Here is a 24,641-nt window from a genome sequence, read left to right on the forward strand (position 1 = left end):
GATCTGTCTTGCTAAGCTGAACGCCAAATCCCATTCCATTTTTTTCCTCACTATAACCAACCTAATATAACCTGAGAATATAAAACATATAAGGCATCTTGACATGTGGCCTGCAAAACATGTGCAATTATCAATATCCAACAACACTGTCCTATACCCTACTAACTAGATCTCTAGATCTTGTTTTTGATCGTTCCTATTTTTAGTTCTAAGAGAGCTGAAGGATTAATAGAGATGGAATGGGTCATTTGTCCCCATACCAATCCCTGAGAAAAAAACCTAGGCATACACAGAAAAGAAATCAGGGTGTTTTTTTTCTTATTCCTTAAACTCTAGATCATCATGTTTATCTAACATCATTTTAAAATTATAAAGTAATCTAACTTCTAACCTGGAAAATTATTATGTAAATGATTGTGAAGCTGACTTCATAACATGCCACAGATGACACTTTAAAGTCTCTTGAATATGTTTGCTTTGTTTTATTCAATAATTATATATTTTATTAGATTGTCTCTATAGATATTGATGTTCAAATTTTTAAACAATTTAAATGACTACACATTTGATAATTTTGTTAATTTCACACTTACTTTTGATGGTTTTATAGTCATCATCTCTCAAAAATCCATCTTTACTTCCTACGGACTCAAATCTCAAAAAGAGAGCATAGTCCTGCCTGTATGAAGGTCCAATATCCTTTTTACCATCAGCCATTAGCCTGTAAAAAAATCACAATGAGTTATTTTTAAAGCAAAGGTGATACACTTTATAACCTTGTAAGAGGGAATATCAATCCAACCTTTAAATCTATGCAAGCAAATCAATGTTAAGGAATGAAAATACAACCGTGATCCATTATCCAAATTTACTGCACAGAGAGATTTGCCAAAAGAAGGCTACAGAGTATAAAGCTCAGAAAAAATGAATTCGTGCCAACATCGTCAAAGACAAGAGTAATTTAAATATACCAAGTCATCAAGGTCTAGCTCAAACGCCACTTTCTCTGCAAAGAATTTTCTTTCCAGGCAAAATTCATCTCTAACTAAGGACTCTGATTAATTCTTTACAATAGTCCATCTTACTCTTGGGCATAATAAAAAACATTTGTTACAAATTTGTCTTCCCCAGTGTACTAAGTGTATATTGCCAGCCAGGCTCTTGTTGTGGACAAGTAATTTGGAGAACAAGATTTGCTAACAGTTAAATTTTGTTCGAGGAGAAAAGGAAAGGAAGACTAGGAAGAAGGGAAATAGGAGCAAAGGCAGAGATGGTTTATGTCATAGCTCTGCTCAATGGCTACTTTTACCTGCCTTACCTAGAGGTCAACTCTCTAGCAGTGCAAACTCAACTACATTTACAAAAGACTGACACGTAATATTAAATATGAATACAAATAGTGTAGTCAGAACACATTTAACTAAGACTTCAAATCATACATATACACCTATAATTCTATGCTAGACTCTCAAGTTAATATGCTGCCATGAAAGAGAACAGAATATTTGACATTTCAAAGACTGTGTATTAAACAGAATCTTATAGATTCACCAAAGAAACTACTTGTATGAAAGTATCATTAATAAGGCAATTGTGGATTTACATATAGAACAATTACTTGATTTATTAACCTCTTTAAATTAAAGTAAGCTCAATCTTCCACAGGCAACCCTGTTCCACAAAAAAGAAGTACATTAAACATTACCCTCTCACAAATAAGGGAAAATATTCTTGCAATTGAATCAGTTCACACATATTACAACCTATCAAGGTGTCACTGAAATTGCTATTATATATTTAAAACAGCATGTTCTTCAAATTTAATAACAAAACATAGTTCATGGAATTATGAAAAATGTACACTAAAAGTCTGTATGAATTTCAGCAAGCAAGTTTGACTGATCCCTGGAAGGTACTATAGGTTTAATACTTAGGAGAGTCAGCAATAATTCTGCCCTACCAGAAGCATTGCATCATCTTTAGAGGGGCCTACAACATGCTGCACACACCTGACTATTCTTGGGGACAACAAGGTCTTGACTGCACAAACAATTTGGGGCCACACTCCAAAACAACTCAAAACTTGCACTTCCACCACCCCATTTCCACAAGGTCTGGGGAGATTTTTAACTTTACATCAAGTATTTAGAACCATATTTAGAATTATTAGAAATATTACTAACCATGTTAGAAACATCTAGAATTATGACAAGAAAAATCTGATTTGTGCCTTCTGGCAAGTTTTACTATTATAGTATTAAACTGAATCTGATTAAAGTGTGGTTAATATACATTCCATTAATACTTAACATTACAATGAAATTAATTTTTGCTTACTTTGGGGTGAAACAAAATGTAATTACAGTCTTTTGATAAGGTTGTAAAGTCCCTTCATTAGGAAGACAGGAGATAATGGTAGTAGTATCTATGTTCTTTATTTTTCTTATGTAGGTGAGATTATTTAAAGCAATATCTGTTCTTTGTCGAATATCTGTACCCTGTAATGTAAACTCAGATATAAAAGAGTATTAACGCAAAACACAAAAAAAGTTTTTGAGGAGGTTACAAAATAATTATTGAAATTCCAGAATCTAGGAAATAACAAATATCTATCTTTAAAGGAACATTTACACATAAATTTGACCAAGGCACATCATAAAATTTGAAAAAAGATTTAAAAATTGATGAGAACAGAAATACTTTCAATTAGCCACTGATCTATAAGAAGCACTTGCCTGGTTTACTTCAGATATACATTAGTATAAATGTTAGCTTAATTTCTGAATTTTTTGAGGTTGCCATTGGATACACACGAAATCAAATCTATCTTCCCATGTTAAAAGATATTTTGAATAATTAAAAAGCTTGTTGGTTATTAGTAGATTTAACACAATCTCTTTTAAATCATAATACCTGATATCCCCAACGCACCATTTACTTACCACTTCTTCTCCCACGGCATCATCTTGTATTATGGCCACCCAATTTATGGGCTCTGGGCTATTATTGTGTATACGTGCATGTTTAATTTTTGATGATCCGAAGAAAACAGGACCAAAATGTATGCATTCCAGCCTTCTGTCTCTACTCACGTTTAATAATTCAATAATCTGCTCAACCACATGAGCTTTGATACTCAAGAGCATCTCAGGTTGACCTTGCAAAATCACTCTACAGGATAATAAAATATGCACATACATACATATTTTAATTAGAATTCTATACACTGTTTTTCTCCTACACATTTCAATAAACAGAAACTTTATAGAATCACATTATAATTAAAACTCAGTAGCCTAAGAGTAATTCCTTTCACGTGCATACCAGAGGTTATCAGGTTCTTCTGTATATCTGCATCTACAAAATGGAATGGCATATGTGCAGCCTAATCTACAGTCTTCAGGAAACAATAAAGTTGTAAAACAATCTCATGAATTGATCTCCGAAAAAACTCAATGGCATATTCATATTGCCCATTATTTAAATGATTTGTATGGTTACCTCTAGCTCTCAAATTCTGAAACTATTTTCTAATTCTTCTCATCTCCCAAGTCCAACAGCTAATCTTATCCCCATCCTTACACCTCAATTCCTTACAATCTAACATATCTCAGTAAAACCCACTGCTGGCTAGGTGTGATCTCACACCTGTAAGCCTAGCACTGTGAGCAGTCAAGGAGGGAGGATTGCTTGAGTCCAGGAGCTCGAGACAAGCCTAGGCAACACAGTGAGACCCTATCTCTACATCAACAACAACAACAACAACAAATTTAAATAGCCAGGCATGGTGGCACACACCTTTAGGTTCAGCTACTCTGGAGGCTGAGGTAGGGGAATTGCTGGAGCCTGGGAGGTCGCTGCTGCAGTGAGCCATGATTACACCACTGCATTCTAATCAGGGTGACAGAAAGAGATCCCATCTCAAAACCAAAACAAAACAAAAATCCCACTTCTTTGCTGAAATAAATATTTCCCCATTAAACTTCCCTTCTCAGATGAATTTCAATTCTCTTTGGGAATTGCTCTTTCATTTTTATCCCTCTCTGGCATAAATGCAATCTTTCACTTTAGGCCCATCAGATACTACAGATAACTGACTGCTCCACAACTATCACCTATGCCCTTATCTTATGTTATATCCTATAACGTTGGGCATTGAATTGCTCCTCCCTTAGCTTCCTTGATACCATAATTTCAAGGTTTTCTTTTAACTCACTCAGGCCCCACCTCCTCACACTTCTAAGACTGGGACCTTTTTTAAACTTGATGAATAGTTAATATGAATAGTAGTGTTTTTTTTCTCTTACTCTTTCTCACTCTACTCTCCTTCTCAAATTTATTCTCAACACTTCTGTTTCGTCTACCACTTATACACTGATGATCTTCAACCCTATACAGGCTGAGTATTCCTAATATGAAATCCATAATGCTCCAAAATCCCAAACTTTTTGAATGCTGATATAAAACTCAAAGGAAATCCTTATTGGAGCATGTCGGATTTCAGATTTTTAGATTAGGGATACTAAACTAGTAAGTATAATGCAAATATTCCAAAATCCAAACAAAATTGAAATCTAAAACACTTCTGATCTCAAGTATTTTGAGTAAGGAACACTCAATTTGTACATCTAAATCAAATTTCTTTCTGGGACTCCAGATAATGTAATAAGCCCCAGCCAGCTCCACCAGGAATCCGAGAAGTAAAACCATTCCAACATATCAAAACTGAATTTAAGATCTTCTCCCATAACCCTGTTCCATCTTTTATCTTCCTTTGCTACAATCAGTCACCAAATCCAGTCAAATCTACCTCCATAGCCTATCTCCAATTTGCACACTTCTGTCAGTCTTCTCAGTTGACCTTACCTCAGACCTTTGTCATTGTCCTCTTGCTTTACTGTAATTTCTAGTCAAGCTTCTCGTTCCACATTTGTACTCCCTGGTCTGTTTTGCACACTGCCACTAGCATGATCTTTCTAAAATACAAACTAATCGTGACACTCTCATCTTAAAACCCCCCTAAGGCTTCATAGCCTTCACAATAAAACCCAAGCTCCTATAAGGGCTCACACCTCTTTATCACATATTTATGACTGTGATCTTCAGTAAAAAAATGTATTTTACATTCCAATGCCAGAACACACACACACACACACACACACACACACACACACAGCGCAGATGCATTCTGATATTTTTAAGTTGTTTGTTAAAAATACTGGTGATGGTCCATTATATTGATTGCACATTCTACCAATGAATTAAGATATACCGCACAAAAATGCTGGACTACAAAGCCCTTCAAACTAGACCATTCCATTCAGTTTTTCTGGTCTTGTCTCCTGCCACTCCCCACCTCCATCTTTTTAATTCTACATTGCCAAAGATCCCTTGGTGTGCAGTACTGTCTTTTTGCCTCTAGGATTTCCAGTATGTTACTTGCTCTGCCTGAAATCCCTCCTCTATGCTACTCCCATCACTAACTCCCACCACCCCTACACACACACACACACACACACACACACACACACACACACACACACCCCAAATCACATCACTGCTCTTTGCCTGGCTAATTACTACTCACCAATAAGTATTTGATTCAACTATCACCTTGTTAGTGGAGCCCTTCCTTGGTCCACTCTCTCACCTCAATGAAATTCAAAATAGAAGATCCTGTTATGTGTACCCATATGCCATCCTCTAGTTCTTCCCATTTCTTAAAAGCCTACTGCTTGGCAAATAGTAGAGACTCAATGAACAATGCTGAATGAAAGAATAAAGGAGCTAACATACAACCAAAGTCACATCTGAAGGGTCAAACGGGAAAGCATTGAGATTCGTATTAGAATTTTTAGAACCACACTATATACTCACATTGCCTCTTCATCTACAATTCTTGGGTGGTCTGCACAGAAATCTACTTTAATAACCACTGATGACTTAGCATCCACAATACCACTAGTTGGAAAAATGAGGATGGGTAATTGGCCACAGTATTCTGTCTTAAATATGCCTGTAGGGAATAAGAGCAGTTGGTTTACATCTGGACGCTTACAGTGTTGCATGCACACTCTCAGTAGGGGACCAACATACTTCACAGAGTAGATCAAGTTTGCCTAACCCATGGTCCATGGGCCACATGCAGCCCAGGACGGCTTTGAATGCAGCCCAACATAAATTCATAAACTTTCTTACAACATTATGAGATTTTTTTGAGATATTTTAAGCTCATCAACTATTGTTAGTGTTAGTGTATTTGATGTGTGGCCCAAAACAACTGTTATTCATCCAGTGTAGCTCAGGAAAGCCAAAAGATTGAATACCCCTGGAGCAGATGGTCTACAGTGTACCAAGAATTAAAGCTTTAATTGTAAGTCCAATCTCTGAGGTCACCCAACAAATATGATCCTGTTGTTAGAACTCAGCTCTCACCAATAGTTAAAATTATCTGTTTACTATGTTCAGACACTTATGTTAAGAGCTCTGCATAGGTTATTTAATTTCCATAAATAATCTATGATATAATACTTTCAATCATCACCTCCATTTTACAAGAAGCAAAACAGAAGCTTTGAAATGATGAATGACTTGTTCAAAGTCACACAATTACTGTGGTAGATTAGCTTGTTGACCACAATTCTTCACCTTTTTCCACATTTGTATCTTTGCCCTATTGTTCCAGAGTTTCTCACTGCAGGTCTGTGGATCAGCTGGGTGACTCTGCTCCACATTTGCTCATTCTAGGGCATGGGCCAAAAGGACAGCAATTACTCAGGAGAAACACTTAATACTTCCCATGGTAGAAGCACATCTAGGTTGGAACTGACATGCTGTCAATTACACCCACATGTTATTAGCCAAAGCAAATTACATGATCAAGCCCCTTGACTTTGGGAAGTGTTTCTCCTCAGTAACTGCTGTCCTTTTGGCACGTGCCCTAGAATGAGCAAATGTGGAGCAGAGCCACCCAGCTGACCCACAGACCTGCAGTGAGAAATAGAATGGGCCCAGTTGCCTGAGCTTGAAGCAGAGCACCCAAATGAGCCCAGCCTAGATCAGTCAAGTTCCAATCAGTCTGCATACACATGACCACATGACCAATTACAAAATAACTGCTGTTTGAAGATATTTTAGGGTGGTTTGTTATATAGCAATAACTACTACAGTTAGTAACTAACTAATGAAGATGAGATTTTTCACTTGGATATTTCTGACCACAGGCTAATACTTATAGTTATTATCATTCCCTAGGAGATGAATTTATCCAGTGCACAAAGGGGATTGGTTTCTGAAATCAAATGGCATATGAGAAGGAAGGTACAAAGATTCTTATTCTGAAAGCAGAAATGGTTCATAATTTATGGTAATGTTTTGTGCCTACATTAGAGCATGCGGTCCTTGAAATCAGATACAATCTCTTTTTCATGTCTGTGGTCGCAGCGCCCCACACACTGCTTAGCACTAAGCAGTACTTAAAAAGTATGGCCAACAAATAGAAGCAGCCAATCACTAGTCCCTTTATTATCATTATAACACAAATGAGCATGGTGCCAAAATAAACAGCTTTGCAAATTCTGAATTCACCAGTCTTAAATCACATCTGATGATATTTTCCAAATGTATTCATTTAATTTAGGAAAATAAAATGTTAGCACAAAAAAAGTAACGAAAATATTAAAAAGACAATATTTGAAAATGCAAAGTAACAAAATTATCAATCATTTCATAGATGTGCTAATAACATAATATTTGAAGTTACTTTTCTATCATAAAATAAATAAAAAATATATAAAATTATATCCATTTCAAATAAATAGGTATTATTGACTCCATTCTGTAAGAAAAAAAAAGGTATATAAATTTAGTTAAGGCTGAGTCAGTGAAAAAGTTTCCCATATTGTAACCACTTAGACATAATTTGACAAAAGAGTTTAAGTGAATATTTCAAAAACTTATTCAGAAGCAACACAAAATACGAAAGAATATTGTTTGTCTAAATATGTTTAAATTGCAGGTATGTCAACATTACTATGTCTTATTTAACTTTAATATAAAAACCATTTGTTTGGCTTTTTAAATTGGTAACAACAGAAGCAAGAGTATCATCCTAAGAGAAGAGAGTTACTGAATAAAAGAATGTTGGCCAGGTGCAGTGGCTCATGATTGCAATCCCAGCACTTTGGAAAACTGAGGTGGGTGGATCACTTGAGGTCAGGAGTTTGAGACCAGCCAGGTCAACATAGTGAAACCCCATCTCTACTGGAAATACAAAAATTAGCTGGGCATGGTGGCGCACACCTGTAATCCCAGCTACTGGGGAGGCTGAGGCAGGAGAATCGCTTGAACCTGGGAGTCGGAGGTTGCAGTGAGCCAAGATCATGCCACTGCACTCCAGCCTGGGTGACACAGCGAGACTCTGTCAAAGAAAAAAGAAAAAGGAAAAAGAAAAGAGAATGTTACAAATGGAATATTTGTGATCAAATTTTCATTTCTTCTCAGATATGGCACTAGCTAATGTGTGGGAAATAAACTAAAAAGGAAGTAACGTCAGGAAAATAATTTAGGTTAATGTAGTTATTTGGCAAGGGAAAATAACGGCTTTTTGTAAAAAAATGGCATTGGGCAGAGAAAAGTAGGATTACTGGCTTAATTATGAAGTGAACAGATAAGATTTACTAATTGACTAGGGAGGTAGGAAGTGAAAAAGAGAGAGGTGTTGAAAATTTTGCCAAGTTTCTGAACTGTCCAAATACATAGTGGTAACATTCATTGAAAAAGAAAAAAGAAGTATTGGGGGAAGCTGTTAAGTTTGAGAAAGCTGAAGGATACCCACAGGACTGTATACATCTGGGAGTAGTCAGTGAAACAAAAGGAAAGGAAGTGATGGTCCAAGGAGAGTACCTTGACTGAAGAAATAGAGTCTATGAGTCTATGGCAAACCTTAGGAAACATTCACATTTAATAAACAACAAAAAGGAACACCAGTCTAGGAAAGAGAATTGAAGAGGGGAGAGGTGGCAGAAAAATCATAACTATAACATAAATAGCTAATATTTCCTGAAAAGTTATATATGCCAGAGGGTGTGCTAAGCATTTTATTAATCATCACCACCATTAGAGGAGGAAGGTACTATCTTTATCTCTAATGTGTAAGTCAGACAATGGATGTTTCGGAAGCGCAAATTCCTTACCCAAGGCCTCCCAGATAGTAAATGATGCAACTAAGATTTGGGCCCTGTTGAACCTCACTTCAGGACCTGAGTTATTAATTAGTATTCTATATAAGAGAGTAAGTTGTCACAAAAGCCAAAGGGCTTTGAATTGCTTTTGTTTTGTTTTCCCAAGAAAGTAGCAGTAGCCAACTATGTCAACTTTTGCCAATAAGCCACGTAAAACAGACCTATAGACTCGCCCACTGATAAGACTTAGTGGGAGCATATAAAACATAAGGGTGCCCACAGCTATAGCTGAGATGAGGGGCCCCTCACACAAATCTGTGTGATTTTTGAATCTGGATTGTTCTATCTTCTCTGGAGAAGCAAATTAGACACTGAGTGGTGCAGTATACATGCTTACGTTGTCTATACTCCTTGAAAAAATTTTTAGGAACTGTTAAGCAGATTTTTGTCTCAAAGTATCTGTAAGATCAAGCTAGGGTAACCAGAGTCTGTAGTTCTACAGAATGCTATTAAAAATCAATTGTCATGTACCCAAGGCTATTGCTATTTCCTATGATTTTTAAAAATTCCCTTGGTTCTAAACACACCAAATATGTATGAGGCTCCACATGTTTCCAAATGACTAATTTTTAGAGACTCTTCAGAATGCTCATATGGATTTAACAGATTCCTTCTGGGTTTAATCATCTTTCATTGAAAGCTTCATGGTTCTTTAGTGAAACTCCAAGAAATCACTAAACCAAATAAATTATGAATATGTTAAAATATATAATCCTATAAATTAGGGTTATGTTATGCATGAAGAATATATGGAGATCCCATGGCATCCGTTTCCAAAAAAAAAATTGAAGACAAGAATTATGCACTGAGAATAAGTAGGGGGTGCTTTTGTGAGTTACTACGGAAGATCCCCAGGACCACTTCTGGGTTTGGTACAATTTGACAAATTTCCTGGCTTACAGATGATTCCAGGATATTTTAGACAATGAAGTAGAGAAATGATGCTGCTAATTAGGGGAAAAGGCAGAGTGGGCATTAAGAGCAAATGAAAAGTCATATATTTTGGACAAAGTAGACCAAATAAACCTAAAGGATGATAAGTTCTGAGGTAGATGTTCAAACTCAGAAATGATGTGTAAGGCTCTCACTTAGGAATTTGAGAGACTGTTCTATGTTATAATACTGTAGTAGAAAAAGTCTACTCAACATTCTCCATAATGTACTTATTTCACATTGGATGCCCGTATCAAAACATCTCATGTACTCCATAAATATATACACCTACCATGTGTCCACAAACATTTTAAAAAATAATAAATAAATAAGCATGCTCACATTAAGGAGGAAATGATTTCAATTCAAGGCATGCTAAATTAATAATTTCTTTTTCTAATCTTCAGTGATAAAAGCTGAGAAACAATAGTGGTATTATCAAACCATAAAATCATAAAAGTAAATATGGAATGTATTAACCTGCAAAGTACTAACATTAGAGACACCATAAAGAATGGAACATGGCCGGGCGCGGTGGCTCAAGCCTGTAATCCCAGCACTTTGGGAGGCCGAGACGGGCGGATCATGAGGTCAGGAGATCGAGACCATCCTGGCTAACATGGTGAAACCCTGTCTCTACTAAAAATACAAGAAAATTAGCCGGGCGAGGTGGCGGGCGCCTGTAGTCCCAGCTACTCGGGAGGCTGAGGCAGGAGAATGGCGTGAACCCGGGGGAGCGGAGCTTGCAGTGAGCCGAGATCGCGCCACTGCACTCCAGCCTGGGGCACAGAGCAAGACTCCGCGTCAAAAAAAAAAAAAGAATGGAACATGTCTTCAGAAAGAAAAGATAAGCACTACTTTGTACAGTCAGGGGTAAACTTAGGAACCATTTTTATAAAGGATGAGGAAACAAAAGTTATTCAACAACACATGGCTAGATCCATGGATGTTTACTCCATAAGAGGCTATGAAAATAAATCATCAAGGAGTTTTACATACATAAACTTTGTGAGTCTATAAAAACAAAGGTTATAACTGCAGTGATACCACCAGAGAGAGAAAACAAAGATGTACAAATGTTAAATCTGCCAAGTGTTGAGTTTTAAATATCCTATTAGGTATACATACAAATTTGTAAGCATTTGAACTTTGACTCTAAACCTACAAAAAATTCAGCATATAAAATGCTTTTGAAAAATGTTAAAATCAACTTTGATGGCTGAATCTATTTTCAAAATGTTTTCCTTCATAAACATACATTGCTATTATCATGAACATGTATATATTTTGCTTGTAGATAATAAGGACTTTATGACACCTTATAGGCACTAGCTACTCTGAATGTAATATACACTATCAATTTTGATAATAGTAGAAAAAATAATCTGATTTGACTCCAAGCATGTGGGATAAAGTCAACACTAAGAAAATGTAATTCATTGATAACAATTTGTTTCAGTTTGTAAGGTAACAGCCATTAACATTTCACAGTACTCAATTATAATAAACCCAACCAAGTTATTACAAATACTATATACACATAAAATACTAACAAAATCCTAATAGTCATTGTGCATTATTTTTCCTAAAACATTATGTATTCCAGTATGCAGCTTAATTGTACTTATTCTAATTTATTGAGTAAAATTATATTAAATATTCAATGAAAAGTAAAACCATAATTTTTAACTTATAGAGAGCTTTCATATGAAATAAAACTGTATAATTTGGTGAGATTTTAGAACAAAAAGGGAATATATTATTGCTATCAAAACATTGAAGGTTATTGAATAGACAACGGTTAAAAGAAATTCTGGAAAGTAAAATAATACAAATAAAAATACCTTAATTAAATATCAGTGCTCTAAAATATAACTAGAGAGTCTAAAGAATCATATTGCCCATATCACTTGCCATAAGAGATTTCCTCCTTAACACTCGAGTCAGGCTACAAACAAGCCTAATATTCTATAATCCCACAGGCATCAGACATGCACTCATTTAAAAACCAAAGCATGGAAAGTGCGATGAGTAACATCCAATGTGGAACAGTTATGAGTTTTATTCCTTTGTATCCTAAGAAGAAATCAGTAAACTGACAGACTGCCTTGGTCTTCATAATTCCCAATGCTCAATCAGGTGGCCCCAGAGAACACTCTCGGTTAGTGGAAAAGAGGCTTGGATTTAAGACCTACTTTATATATTCAACAAACAGTCTCAGATAGAAATGCCCTCCCTGTCTGGAGGTAGTCCCCATTTTAGATTGGGAGAAATGGCAATCTTGCAGCCCCACATGCCACTGAATCAGGAGACTGAAGGGATAAGCAATCCTATGCTTACTGTATGCTATCAGTTTAAAGTGTGCATGAATGTACACACACACACACACACACACACACACACACACACACACACACATGCATCCTTATGTAAACTCTTAGGCCACAGTAAGAATCCCTGGAAATAATTCAATCTGAAAAGAGAGAAGCATTTATTCTTTCAACAAAAAAATTAGGAAAAGCCTTCTAGGGAGTTTGATGTTAATTTAAAGTTGAATATGATTGAGAAAGAAGACAAACATTTATTAAGCATCTATGATGAGCCAAGTAAAATACCACAATTCAAAGTATGTACATAATTCACCATCGTACATTTTATCAGTCCCAGTTTATAAATGAGGAATCTCAAGTTCAAAATCCTTAAAAATACTTGCCCCAGATCACATGACTAATAAGGCACTGTGCTCTAATTCTGTCTCTGAACTGTATAACTTCTCTGACACTATCCTGCCTCCTATCCTGAGGTACATCACCAGTCATTTTCTGATTGTATTAATCAGGCTTATAAGGAGAAAGGTTTATTTTTTATTTTTTTTTTTGAATTGCTGCCTATCAGTCTTTTACAGTAATACTATTAAGGACCTTTGGTTTTGAGCTATTTCAAATGATAGACTTTTTTCAGTTAAATTAGGTAATCTATTACACAAGATATACATTTCAAATAATATCAACTCTTCTAAAAGTGTAAGTAAATACGACGGGAAGCATTTACCTGGAGCTTTGCCACGGTTATTGATAGTAACCTCTTTAGAATACACTTTACTATTGGCAACCAATGTGCCAAAATTAACTACTGATTGAATTTCCAAATTACAGGATGGAATCAACCTAGGGAGGAGAAAAGAAGGCCACATAATTAATTTAACAATCATAACAGCCTGATTGTTAAATATGTAGGGGAATACAGATGGACACTTAAGTCCTTAAAAGACATTTCAGTTTATTTACAGGTCTACTGGTGGCATATTTTTCAATAAAAGGAATGATGAAATAAAGAAATGAAAACAAGGTAATGGGTTACATTTTTAAAAAAGAAATGAGACTTTATGCATCTAAGTGCATGGTATGCCATCCCAAATAAATAGTTTGAATGTTTCCAAATCTTATGAAATAAAAGAATGCAGTGATGCTGTAACACATCATCTAGGGTCTACAACAAGATGTAAGTACAAAATGATACAATTTATTTTTCATATGTATTTCTAAAAAATTCACTGTAGCATATTTGTAGCATGGGTTCATACAAGTTTTTAAAAATCCATTATCATCTTATATACAAACCTCATAAATTTACATACATTTTCTATTTGGCTAGACATTCATGGTTAAAAAGTACCCCTAAGTTTATTATCCTGTTTTGGATGTAGAAAAAGGTCTGAAGAATAATTTCTTAGGAATCTTCACACTTCACACACACACACAGAGAGAGAGGGGGAGAGAAAAAAAGAGAGACGGAGTCTACTTCAGTGTTAAGATTTTGGTAATATATAATGATTTCTCTGTGTCTCCATTTTACTATCTCATTAAGTATATTTGCTGATACAAATAGAACAAAGAGGCCTCTACAGATTTTGTTTTCTCAATCCATTTTTCACCATTCCTCTCTCATTTCTTTATACAAAAGGAGAAATCGATGTCGTCTTTTCTTAATTTAATGTTGATGCATTGGCTTGGAGTGGAAACATCTCTGGGACACGAAACTAAGGGACAATCGAAAATATTAGTGTTGATATTGATAAAGTGAGTGACTGAAATGATTAGGCAACAAATCTACTTACATAAACGTGTTTATCCAATTTTCTTTCATCAACATTAAAAGAGGGGAATACAACTGACTTAGCTGACACATTGTTAAAAATAATGCTTGACAAACGACTGCTGTAATTTTACCCTATAACTTTACAGAGTTGAAGAAATTGAGAGACATTACTACGATAAAATCCTTTCATTCCAATCTACTCATTGTGGAGAAAACTTCTCTCAGCATCCATATCAAAAAATGTTAAATGGGGATAAAATGCACGTGGGATTCACATAAGCAATGAATAACTATCATCCATAAACAGGCTAACTAAATAAAAGTTTAAAATGCTCCATTCACCTGATTATAAATATTTCCAGTAATACTTTGCTTTTCTATTAAAAAAAACTCATCAAACTTAGTTTGATATATGGAGTTTAATCAATTTGTATTAATAATAACATTTATAAGAACTGTTAAAAATATGCCTGGATTTCTGACCATAGCAAGTATATTTAAACACATATCTGTTTATCTGTTTGTGCAATGCACACACATATGTTCATATGTACATATACATATATAGACATAAACTATAGACAAACTGCCTATGCACTTTATTCCTGGTGATCATGAAAAAAAACTTCTAAGCAAAAAAATGTAATACATTAGGATGTGATGCTGTGGTGACAAATGGAATGGAGCTACAAATTTAAGAGGAAAAGAGAAGAGGTAAATTTTTCACCTGTTAACTATTACTGATATTTTCATTCTACTGGATACATTTTTAAAAGGCATATAAGTATCTTATTTTTAAATAGCAACCCTTACTATATATAAGTCATTACCTCTTTACAAGTGTTCAAACTAATGATGAAACTCATAGATATTTTTAAATATAAAAGAAGGTCATAGTTTTAGGAGACACATGAAAAAAAGCTCTGAAAATCACTAATTATATCATCTACCAACTAGGGCACTTTTGTTAGTCCAGGTTGATGTGCGAAAATGTAGAAATCAAACATGTAATTTCTCTGTTTTCTTTCTTCTTTTTTCAGGGTTCACTCCACAACAAATAGAAGGATCATTGCATGTCTGATCCATATACAGAAAGTCTAAAGTAAAAATGAATGTGCTCACTCCAAGACAGTTTTTTTTAATCACAACCCAATCATGCCATTATGGAGTAGTTCAGATCCAGTTGGACTAAGTTTATTCACAAAACATTCACTGAATATATACAATTTAGATTATAGAAAAAAATAAAACTCTCCTGGACCTCAAGAATTTTACAATCTAATGGAGAAAAGCAAACAAATACAAACTTCTGGTCCAGAAAATATAGCATAAACCCATTTTTTCCTGTTCCTTCTACTAAACACAACTATAAACCCTGAAAATGGTACACGAGGCAAGCAAAAGAGAATGATGAAAGGTGGTGAAAAGGAGAGCTGGCTGATTTAGAACTCTGGGACTGCAGAAACAATAGCAGCAGGGTGTCTTACAACTCCCCCACCAACAGAGAAAGGCCACGCAGACCCAGGATTCTTTGCCTGCTGACCTAGTTAGAATCATTCTTTTTCTGGATCAAACAGGAGCCCCCCTGAACACACCAGGTGAGCCAGACAATGCCAGCCTGGGGATCAATTAAGAGGTATACCAATCATAAGTGACAAGGGGAAGCGCTCTCCTTCTACTCCAGGCCTGAGATCCTGCAGAAGAGGAGTTCTCTTTCTCAGGAGTTCACCTCCTGAGAAAAGGAGTTTTCTGTCCAAAGACACCAAGGTAGTTTGGGGAAACCAGGAAAAAAAAAAGAAAACAAAAGAAAAGGAAAAAAACAGCAATTGCAAGCAGCTATATCTGAAAAGCCTCTTTGTCACTGCTGGCTCAAACCTCTCCTTTTTCACTCAGAGACACCTGGAAAGGTGAGCAGGACCTGCAAGAGATCTAGATACAGCAACTGGCCCAGTACAACAGACTTCTTTGCCCCATAAGTCAGATTTCTCTCTCTATCTGCTCAGAAGACCTGGGCAGCCAGAAGGGTACTTATATAGGGTTCTTACCACATTTCTCCTCTACCAAGAGACATATGGCAGCCAGGCCTGGGAAAAAAAAATTGCCTCCACTCCTTCAGGAAGCACCAACAGAAGACAGTGGGAGCAGTAGTGATAACACATAAACAAAATGGATCAAAATAACACCGCAAACATACTGAAAACTAAACTGTCATCACAACCACAGCATACAAAATAGGCTAAGAAAAACATGCTGAACATAAATGGGGTGTGTGCCTGTTAAAATAATAGATTTAAATAAGACCCAGAGTCTCCTAACATAACAGAAAAAAACATTTAGCATTCAATCAAATATCAACTGTCATAACCAGGAACCAAAAAAATAACAATTTTGATGAGAGCAGACAATCAACAGATGTCAACCAAGATGAACCTCAGGTTGAAATTATCAGGCAAGGATTTTAAAACAACTGACAAAAAAAAAAAAAATGCTGCAACAAGCAATTTCAAGTTTTTTTTGAAACTAATGAATAAATAGAAAATCTCAGCAAATAAATACAAGTTATAAAAAAGAATCAAATGGAAATTACAGAATTGAATACTACAATAACCAAAATAAAAACATAGTGATGAACACAATACCAGGATGGAGATAACAGAAGATAAAATGAGTAAAATGGAAGCTAGATTAATAGAATTCACCCAGACTTGACAGAGACTGAGAGAGAAAGAGAAAAATATGAGCAAAGTCTCAGGGGCCTGTGGGACAATAATAAATGATCCAATATTTGCATCATTAAAGTCTCCGAAGAAGAGAAGAAAGAGAAAGGGGCTGAAATAATAGTTAAATGCTAATAATGGCTAAAACTTCCAAAACTTGGCAACAGACACTGACATACAAATTCAAAAAGCTGAGTGAACCCAAACCTGATAAACTCAAAGAAAATCATGTAAAGGCATATCATAATTAAACTTTTGAAAACAAAAGATAAAAACAAAAATCATGAAATCAGCCAGAGAGAAAGAATGTGTTCCATATAGAGAAGCACCAAATTAAATGAACGCACGTATCATATCTGACGCCATGGAGTCCAGAAGGAAGTGTCACAATATTTTTCAAGTACTGAAAGAAAAAGAAAACTGTCAACTGAAAACTCGATATCTGTTAAAACTATGTTTGATAATGAAGGGGAAATACAGACATTAGACAAAGAAAAACTAAAAGAACTTGTCACTAGCCAACACACCCTTAAAGATCATCTAAAAACATTCTTCAAGTGGGCAGAGCAAGAAGGCAGAATAGAAGGCTCCACCTATCATCCCTCCTACAAGGACACCAATTTAACCACTATCTATACGAAAAGAAAAAAAAAAAAAGTAACTTCGTAAGAAGCAAAAATCAGGTGATCACTCACAGTACCTGGTTTTAACTTCATATCACCGAAAGAGGCATCCAAGAGTGTAGGAAACACAGTTTCCTTTGTCAACCCTCCCCAACTCCCGCAGTGGCAGCATGGCAAGGAGAGAGAATCTGTGCATTTGAGGGAGGAAGAGCACAGCAATTGTGAGACATTGCGTTGAACTCAGTGCTGCCCTGTCACAGCAGAAAGTAAAACAGGGGACCTAAGCTGATGCCTGCCTATGGGGGGAACATTTAAACCAGCCTTAGCCAGAGAGGAATCACCTATCCCAGTGGTCACGACTTGAGTTCTAGCAAGCCTTGCCACCATGAGCTAACACGCTCTAGGACCCTAGATAAACTTGAAAGGCAGTCTAGGCCACAAGGACTGTAACTTCTAGACGAGTTCTAGTGTTAAACTGGGGTCAAAGTCAGTGGACATGGGGAGACACACAACCTACTAAGACACCAGCTGGTGTGGCTAGGGGAGTGCTTGTGCCAACCCTTCCCCAACCCTAGGCTGCACAGCTCATGGCTTCAAAAGAGACCCCTTCCTTCTACTTGAGGAGAGAAGAGGCAAGAATAAAGAGGACTTTGTCTTGAATCTTGGATACCAGCTCAGACACGGCAGGATAGAGCACCCGTCAGAGGTGTGACGTCACCTTTCCAGGCCCTAGCTCACACATGACATTTCTAGACACACCCTGGGCCAGAAGGAAAGCTATTGCCTTGAAGGGAAGGACCCAGTCCTGGCAGGATTCATTACCTGCTGACTAAAGAGCCCTTGGGCCCTGAGTAACCAGCAGTGATACCTAAGTAGCGTGCCATGGGCCTTGGGTGACACTTGGAAATTTGCTGGCTTCAGGTGAGATTCAGCACATTCCCAGCTGTGGTGGCTACAGGGCAAGACTCCTTCCACCTGACATAAGTGGAGGGAAAAGTAAAAGTGTTTTATCTAATACCTTAGGTGTCAGCTTGGTCACAGAGGTATAGAACACCAAGCAGGCCTTTGGGGATCCTGATTCCAGGCCTTAACTCTTGGATGGCATTTCTGGACGTGCCCTGGGCCATAAGGGAGTACACTGCCCTGAAGGATGAGTCCCAGGCTAAACAACATTCACCACAAGCTGACTAAAGAGACCTTTGACCTTAAGAGAACATCAGTAGTAAGCTTGGCAGTACACCCTGTGGGCCAGTGGTGATGGCAGCCATAGGGTGAGGCCCCTCTGCCTCTGGAAAGGGAAGGAAAGACTGGGAAGAACAGTGTCATGTAGTTTGAGTACCAGCTCAGCCACAGTACAATAGGTAGACTTCTAAGGTACTTTACCCCAGTCCCTTGTTCCTGGATGGTACCCCTGGACCCACCCAGAAAACTCTCCAGAACATTAGACTGAGCAAAGATTTCTTGAGTAGCACCCCACAAGCATAGGCAACCAAAGCAAAAATTGGCAACTAGGATCACATCAAGTAAAAAAGTTTGTGCACAGCAAAGGAAACAATCAACAAAGTGAAGAGACAACCCACAGTATGGGAAAAATATTTGCAAACTACACATCTGACCAAGGATTAATAACCAGCATATATAAGGACCTCAAACAACTCTCTAGGAAAAAATCAGTAGTTAAATTTTAAAATGGGCAAAAAATTTGAATAGACATTTCTTGAAAGAAGATATACAAATGGCAAACAGTCACATGAAAAAGTGCTCAACATCGCTGATCATCAGGGAAATGCAAATCAAAACTACAGTGAGATATCATCTCACCCCAATTACAATGGCTTTTATCCAAAGGTTAGGAAATAACAAATGCTAGCAAGGATGTGGAGAAAAGGTAACCCTCATACACTGCTGGTAGGAATGTAAATTAGTACAACCACAAAGCAAAGGAGAACAGTTTGGAGGCTCCGCAAAAAACTATAAACAGAGCTACCATAAGATCCAGCGATCTCACTGCTCAGTATATACCCAAAGAAAGGAAATCAGTGTATTGAAGGGATATCTGCACACTCATGTTTATTGTAGCATTATTCACAGTAGCCAAGAATTGGAAGCAACTCAAGTGTCCATCAACAGATGAATGGATAAAGAAAATGTGCTACATATACACAATGAAGTACTATTTAGCCATAAAAAATGAGATCCAGTCATTTACAACAACATAGTAACTAGAGGTCATTATGTTAAGTGATATAAGCCAGACACAGAAAGACAAGCATTCTATTTCTCACTTATTTGTGTGATCTAAAAAATAAAATAATTGAACTCATGAAGATAAAGAGTAGAAGGATGGTTGCCAGAGGCTGGGAAGAGTAGCTGGGGGTAGGAAAGAAGGGGGAGGGTTAATGCGTGCAAAAATATAGTTAGAAAGAATAAATAATAAGACCTGGTATTTACTATCACAACAAGGTGACCATAGTAAAAAATAATTTAATTGCACATTTAAAAATAACTAAAAGACTGTAACTGGATTATTTGTAACACAGGGATAAATGCTTGAGGTGATGGACACCTCATTTACCTTGATGTGATTATTAGTCATTGCATGCCTGTTATCAAAATATCTCACGTAAACCTTAAATATATACACATACTATGTACCCATAAAAATTAAATATGGCCAGGCGTGGTGGCTCACGCCTGTAATCCCAGCACTTTGGGGGGCCAAAGTGGGCAGATCACAAGGTCAAGAGACCAAGACCATCCTGGCTAACCTGGTGAAACCCTATCTCTACTAAAAATAAAAAAATTAGCTGGGCGTGGTGGTGCGTGCCTATAATCCCAGCTACTCAGGAGGCTGAGGCAGGAGAATCACTTGAACCCGGGAGGCGGAGGTTGCAGTGAGCCGACATCGCACCCCTGCACTCCAGACTGACGACAGAGTGAGACTCCGTCAAAAAAAAAAAAATTAAAGATAATAAAGTTCTTCAGAAAGTCAGGAAATAATAAAAGAGAATCTTGGAGTATCAGAAAGAAAAAAATGGAGGAGGCTGGGCATAGTGGCTCACACCTGTAATCCCAGCACTTTGGGAGGCCAAGGTGGGAGGATTGCTTGAGCCAAGAAGTTTGAGACCAGCCTGCACAACATAGTGAAACCCCACCTCTACAAAAATTAAAAGTGCATGGTCGCATGCACTTGTAATCCCAGCTACTCAGGAAGCTGAGGCAAGAGAATAGCTTGAAGCCAAGAGGTGGAGGTTGCAGTGAGCCAAGATCACGCCATCTCACTCCAGCCTGGGCGACAGAGGGAGACTCCGTCAGAAAGAAAGAAAGACAGAAAGACAGAAAGAAAGACAGAAAGAAAGACAGAAGGAAAGAAGGAAAGAAGGAAAGAAAGAAAGAAGGAAGGAAGGAAGGAAGGAAGGAAGGAAGGAAGGAAGGAAGGAAGGAAGGAAGGAAGGAAGGAAGGAAGGAAAGAGAAAGAAAGAAAGAAAGAAAGAAAGAAAGAAAGAAAGAAAGAAAGAAAGAAAGAAAGAAAGAAAGAAAGAAAGAAAGAAAGAAAGAAAGAAAGAGAGAGAGAAAGAAAGACAGAAGGACGGACGGACGGAAGGAAGGAAGGAAGGAAGGAAGGAAGGAAGGAAGGAAGGAAGGAAGGAAGGAAAAAGTAGCCAGGTTTGGTGCATGTTTGTAGTCCAAGCAACTTGGGGGGCTGAGGTGGGAGGAACATTAGAGCCCAGAAACTTGAGGTTGCAGTGACCCATGTTGACACCACTGAACTCCAACCTGGGCAACAGAGGAAGACCCTGCCTCAAAAAAGAGAAAGGAGGGAAGCAAGGAAAGAAGAAAGGAAGGGAGGGAGGGAGGAAGCAAAGAAGGAAAAAAAGGAAGGAGGGAGGGAGGAACAATGGAAATAGCAAAACACTAGCAACATACAATCAGCTATATTTTTTCTCATAAGTTTTATAAATTATATTTGATGATGAAAACAAGAATCATAACACTCTTAGATATTCAAGATAGTAATATTTAAAAGTAGGGAAAGAAAAAAAGACTCGGATGGAAATGAAGCTTCTACGCTTCACTTAAAGTGACAAAATGTTTATGCCACTAGAATATTATATCACATATGTATATTGAAATACCCAGAGAAACCACTACAATAATTATGCAAAGAGATGCAAAAAAAACAGTATAAATACATGAAGACGCAATCCTAAAATAACCTTCAATTAACCTACAGGATTGCAAAAATGAGAAACAGAAGTATGAGAAACAAAGAGAACAATGAGAAAACAAATAATAAACAAGCAGACAAGTTATAGCATATACAAATTAACTTCAATATAAATAGTCTAGATACAACAATCAAAAGACAGAGGTTGAAAATATGGGGAAGGCAACCATTGCCCAACTATATGCTGCTGCTTAGAAGAAACTCAGTTTAAATACAAGGCCATAGTAGGGTGAAAGTAAACAAATAGGAAACAACATAGTATTCAAATTTTACTTAGAAAAAAAGTGCAAAAAGCTATATTAATATCTAATAGAGGCTTCAGTGCAAGAAAATCACCATGAACAAAGAGGGATATTATATATAATAAAAGGATCAATCTAACAGAAAGGAATAATGATCATAAATATGTCCATAATAAACCTGTGGAAATTAACACACTTTTAAATAATCCAGGAGTCAAAGAGAAAGTTTAAAAAAAATTAAATACATAAAACTGAGTCAAAATAAAAATATATAAAAATTTGTAGGGCACAGCTAAAGTAGTGCTGAGGGTCATTTATAACGTTACATATTTACATTAGAAATGAGAAATTGTCTCAAACTCATTGTCTAATTTCCAATATCAAAAACTAGAACAAGAGCAATATTAATTCAAATCAAGCAGAAGAAAAGAAATAATAGAGAGCAGCAACCAAGAGAATTTAAAATAAAATGATAGGAAAGTCAATGATAGAAAGCTGATTCTTTGGGAAAAAAGTCAATAAAGTTGATAAGCCACTAGCAATACTTTAAAAAAGGACAAAATACACACATGTTCAACATCAGAAATGAAAGAAAGGATATCACTACAGATGCAGCAGCTTATTATTTATTTAAAAATAATAAGAAAAAAATTCTAACAACTCTAAAATAATAAATTTGACAACTTGGAATTGGAAGAATTCCGTGGAAATCAGAAACTACAGTAACTCCACCAACATAATAATATAGGCAGTATGAATAGCCCTATAAGAATTAAAAAACTAAATTCATAATTTAAAACATTCTGAAAGAAAAATCTCCAGGCCAAACAGTTCCACTAGAGAATTCTACCATTTAAATAATTGCTATCAATATTAAATAAGTTCTTCTAGAATACAGAAGAGGGAGCATTTCCAAATTCATTTTATGAGGCTGGCACTATCCTGATAGCAAAACCATACAACGACAATAAAGAAAAGCAAACCAATCAATCAATCAAACAAACAAACTATAAACCAATATCACTAACAAACTGGGACACAATAATCCCTAATAAAACAGGAGCAAATCAAATTCCAGAATATATAAAAAGAATGATGCAAGATGAGCCACACTCTGACACCCAGGCTGAAGTGCATTGGCATGATTTCAGCTCACTGCAACCTCCACCTTCCAGGCTCAGGTGATTCTTGTGCCTCAGCCTTCCAAGTAGCTGAGATTACAAGTGTGCACCGCCACACCCAGCTAATTTTTGTATTTCTAGTAGAGACGACGTTTCTCCATGTTGGCCAGGCTGGTCTCGAACTCCTGGCCTCAGGTGATCCGCCTGCCTCAGCCTCCCGAAGTGCTGGGATTACAAGGGTGAACCACTGAGCCCAGTTTCACCACTCTTACACAACAAAATACTGAAAGTTCTAGCCATGTAAATAAAGCAAGAAAAAAAAGGTGAAACGCATATACTTTGGAATGGGAAAAAACACACAAATGAACTATCCCTGTCTGCAGATGACACAATTATCTACATATAAGATGGCAAAGAATCTAGAAAACATACAAAAACCTCCTAAAAAGGGAGTTCAGCAAGGTTAGAGGATACAATGTCAACAAACAAAAATCAATCACTTCTCTGTATATAGCAACAAGGAATATGCAGTAACCAAAATTAAAAACACAATATTATTTGCAATCACTCCAAAGAAAATGAAATAGTTATATACTTAACAACACTTGTAGAGAATCTCTGTGCTGAAAATTACAAAATACTGATAAAAGAAATCAAAGAAGACCCAAATAAATGGAAAGACACAGCACATTCATATTTGGGGAGACTTACCATAGTAAAGATGTCAATTTCCCTCAAATTGATCTATAAGCTAAGCTCAATTATTCTCAAAATCCCAGCAATAATTTTTTTTCAGGCTCAGAAAGATTATTCTAAAACTTACATGGAAAGGTAGAGATATTTTGATAACTAAACTAATGGTGACAAAGAATAATACGTGAGGAATTACTGTACATGATATTAAGAATTACTATATAGCAAAGGTAATCAAGGTAGCATGATGTTGGCAAACGTATGGATACACAGATGAATGGAAAAATGCAGAACACAGAAATAGACCAATGCAGATTATGCTGAAGTGATTTTTATCAAGGGCATACAATTCAATGAAGGAAAATAGCTTTTTCAACAAATTTGGTCGGAGCAATTGAACATCTATAGGCAATAATTAGAACCTCAATGTAAACCACACTTTATACAAAAATTAATTCAAAATATATCATAGACTTAAATGTAAAACTTTAAAAGTTAAAAATAGGAGAAAATCTTCAACCATTACGATCAAGGGTTAGGCAAAGAGTTCTTAGACTTAACACTAAAAAGCAGTACTAATTTAAGGAAAATTGATAAATTGGACATCATTGAACATAAAAAAAAAAAAAACGCTTTTGTTCTACAAAATACCCTGTTAAAAGGATGAAAAGTCAAACCTCAAACTGGGAGAGCATATTCGCAAGCTACATAACCATCAAAAGGCTTGTATCCAGAATATACAAA

At 36.4% G+C, this 24,641-nt stretch overlaps 1 protein-coding gene across 3 annotated transcripts in view; it reads right to left on the reverse strand.

Moving 5' to 3' along the window:
• LOC105499042 (cilia and flagella associated protein 47) overlaps nt 1–24,641 on the reverse strand; it is a 469,827-nt gene that overhangs the window by 409,744 nt on the left and 35,442 nt on the right. For all 3 annotated transcript variants that reach the window (XM_011771441.2, XM_011771442.2, XM_011771440.2), the window contains exons 3-7: nt 13,227–13,342; nt 5,878–6,016; nt 2,943–3,171; nt 2,338–2,498; nt 594–721 (exon numbers count right to left, since the gene is read on the reverse strand). In XM_011771441.2, the coding sequence (XP_011769743.2) occupies nt 594–721; nt 2,338–2,498; nt 2,943–3,171; nt 5,878–6,016; nt 13,227–13,342 (773 nt within the window). The remainder of the gene's footprint in view (nt 1–593; nt 722–2,337; nt 2,499–2,942; nt 3,172–5,877; nt 6,017–13,226; nt 13,343–24,641) is intronic.

Source organism: Macaca nemestrina, chromosome X (genome assembly GCF_043159975.1).
Source record: "Macaca nemestrina isolate mMacNem1 chromosome X, mMacNem.hap1, whole genome shotgun sequence".
Classification (NCBI taxonomy): Eukaryota; Metazoa; Chordata; class Mammalia; order Primates; family Cercopithecidae; genus Macaca; species Macaca nemestrina.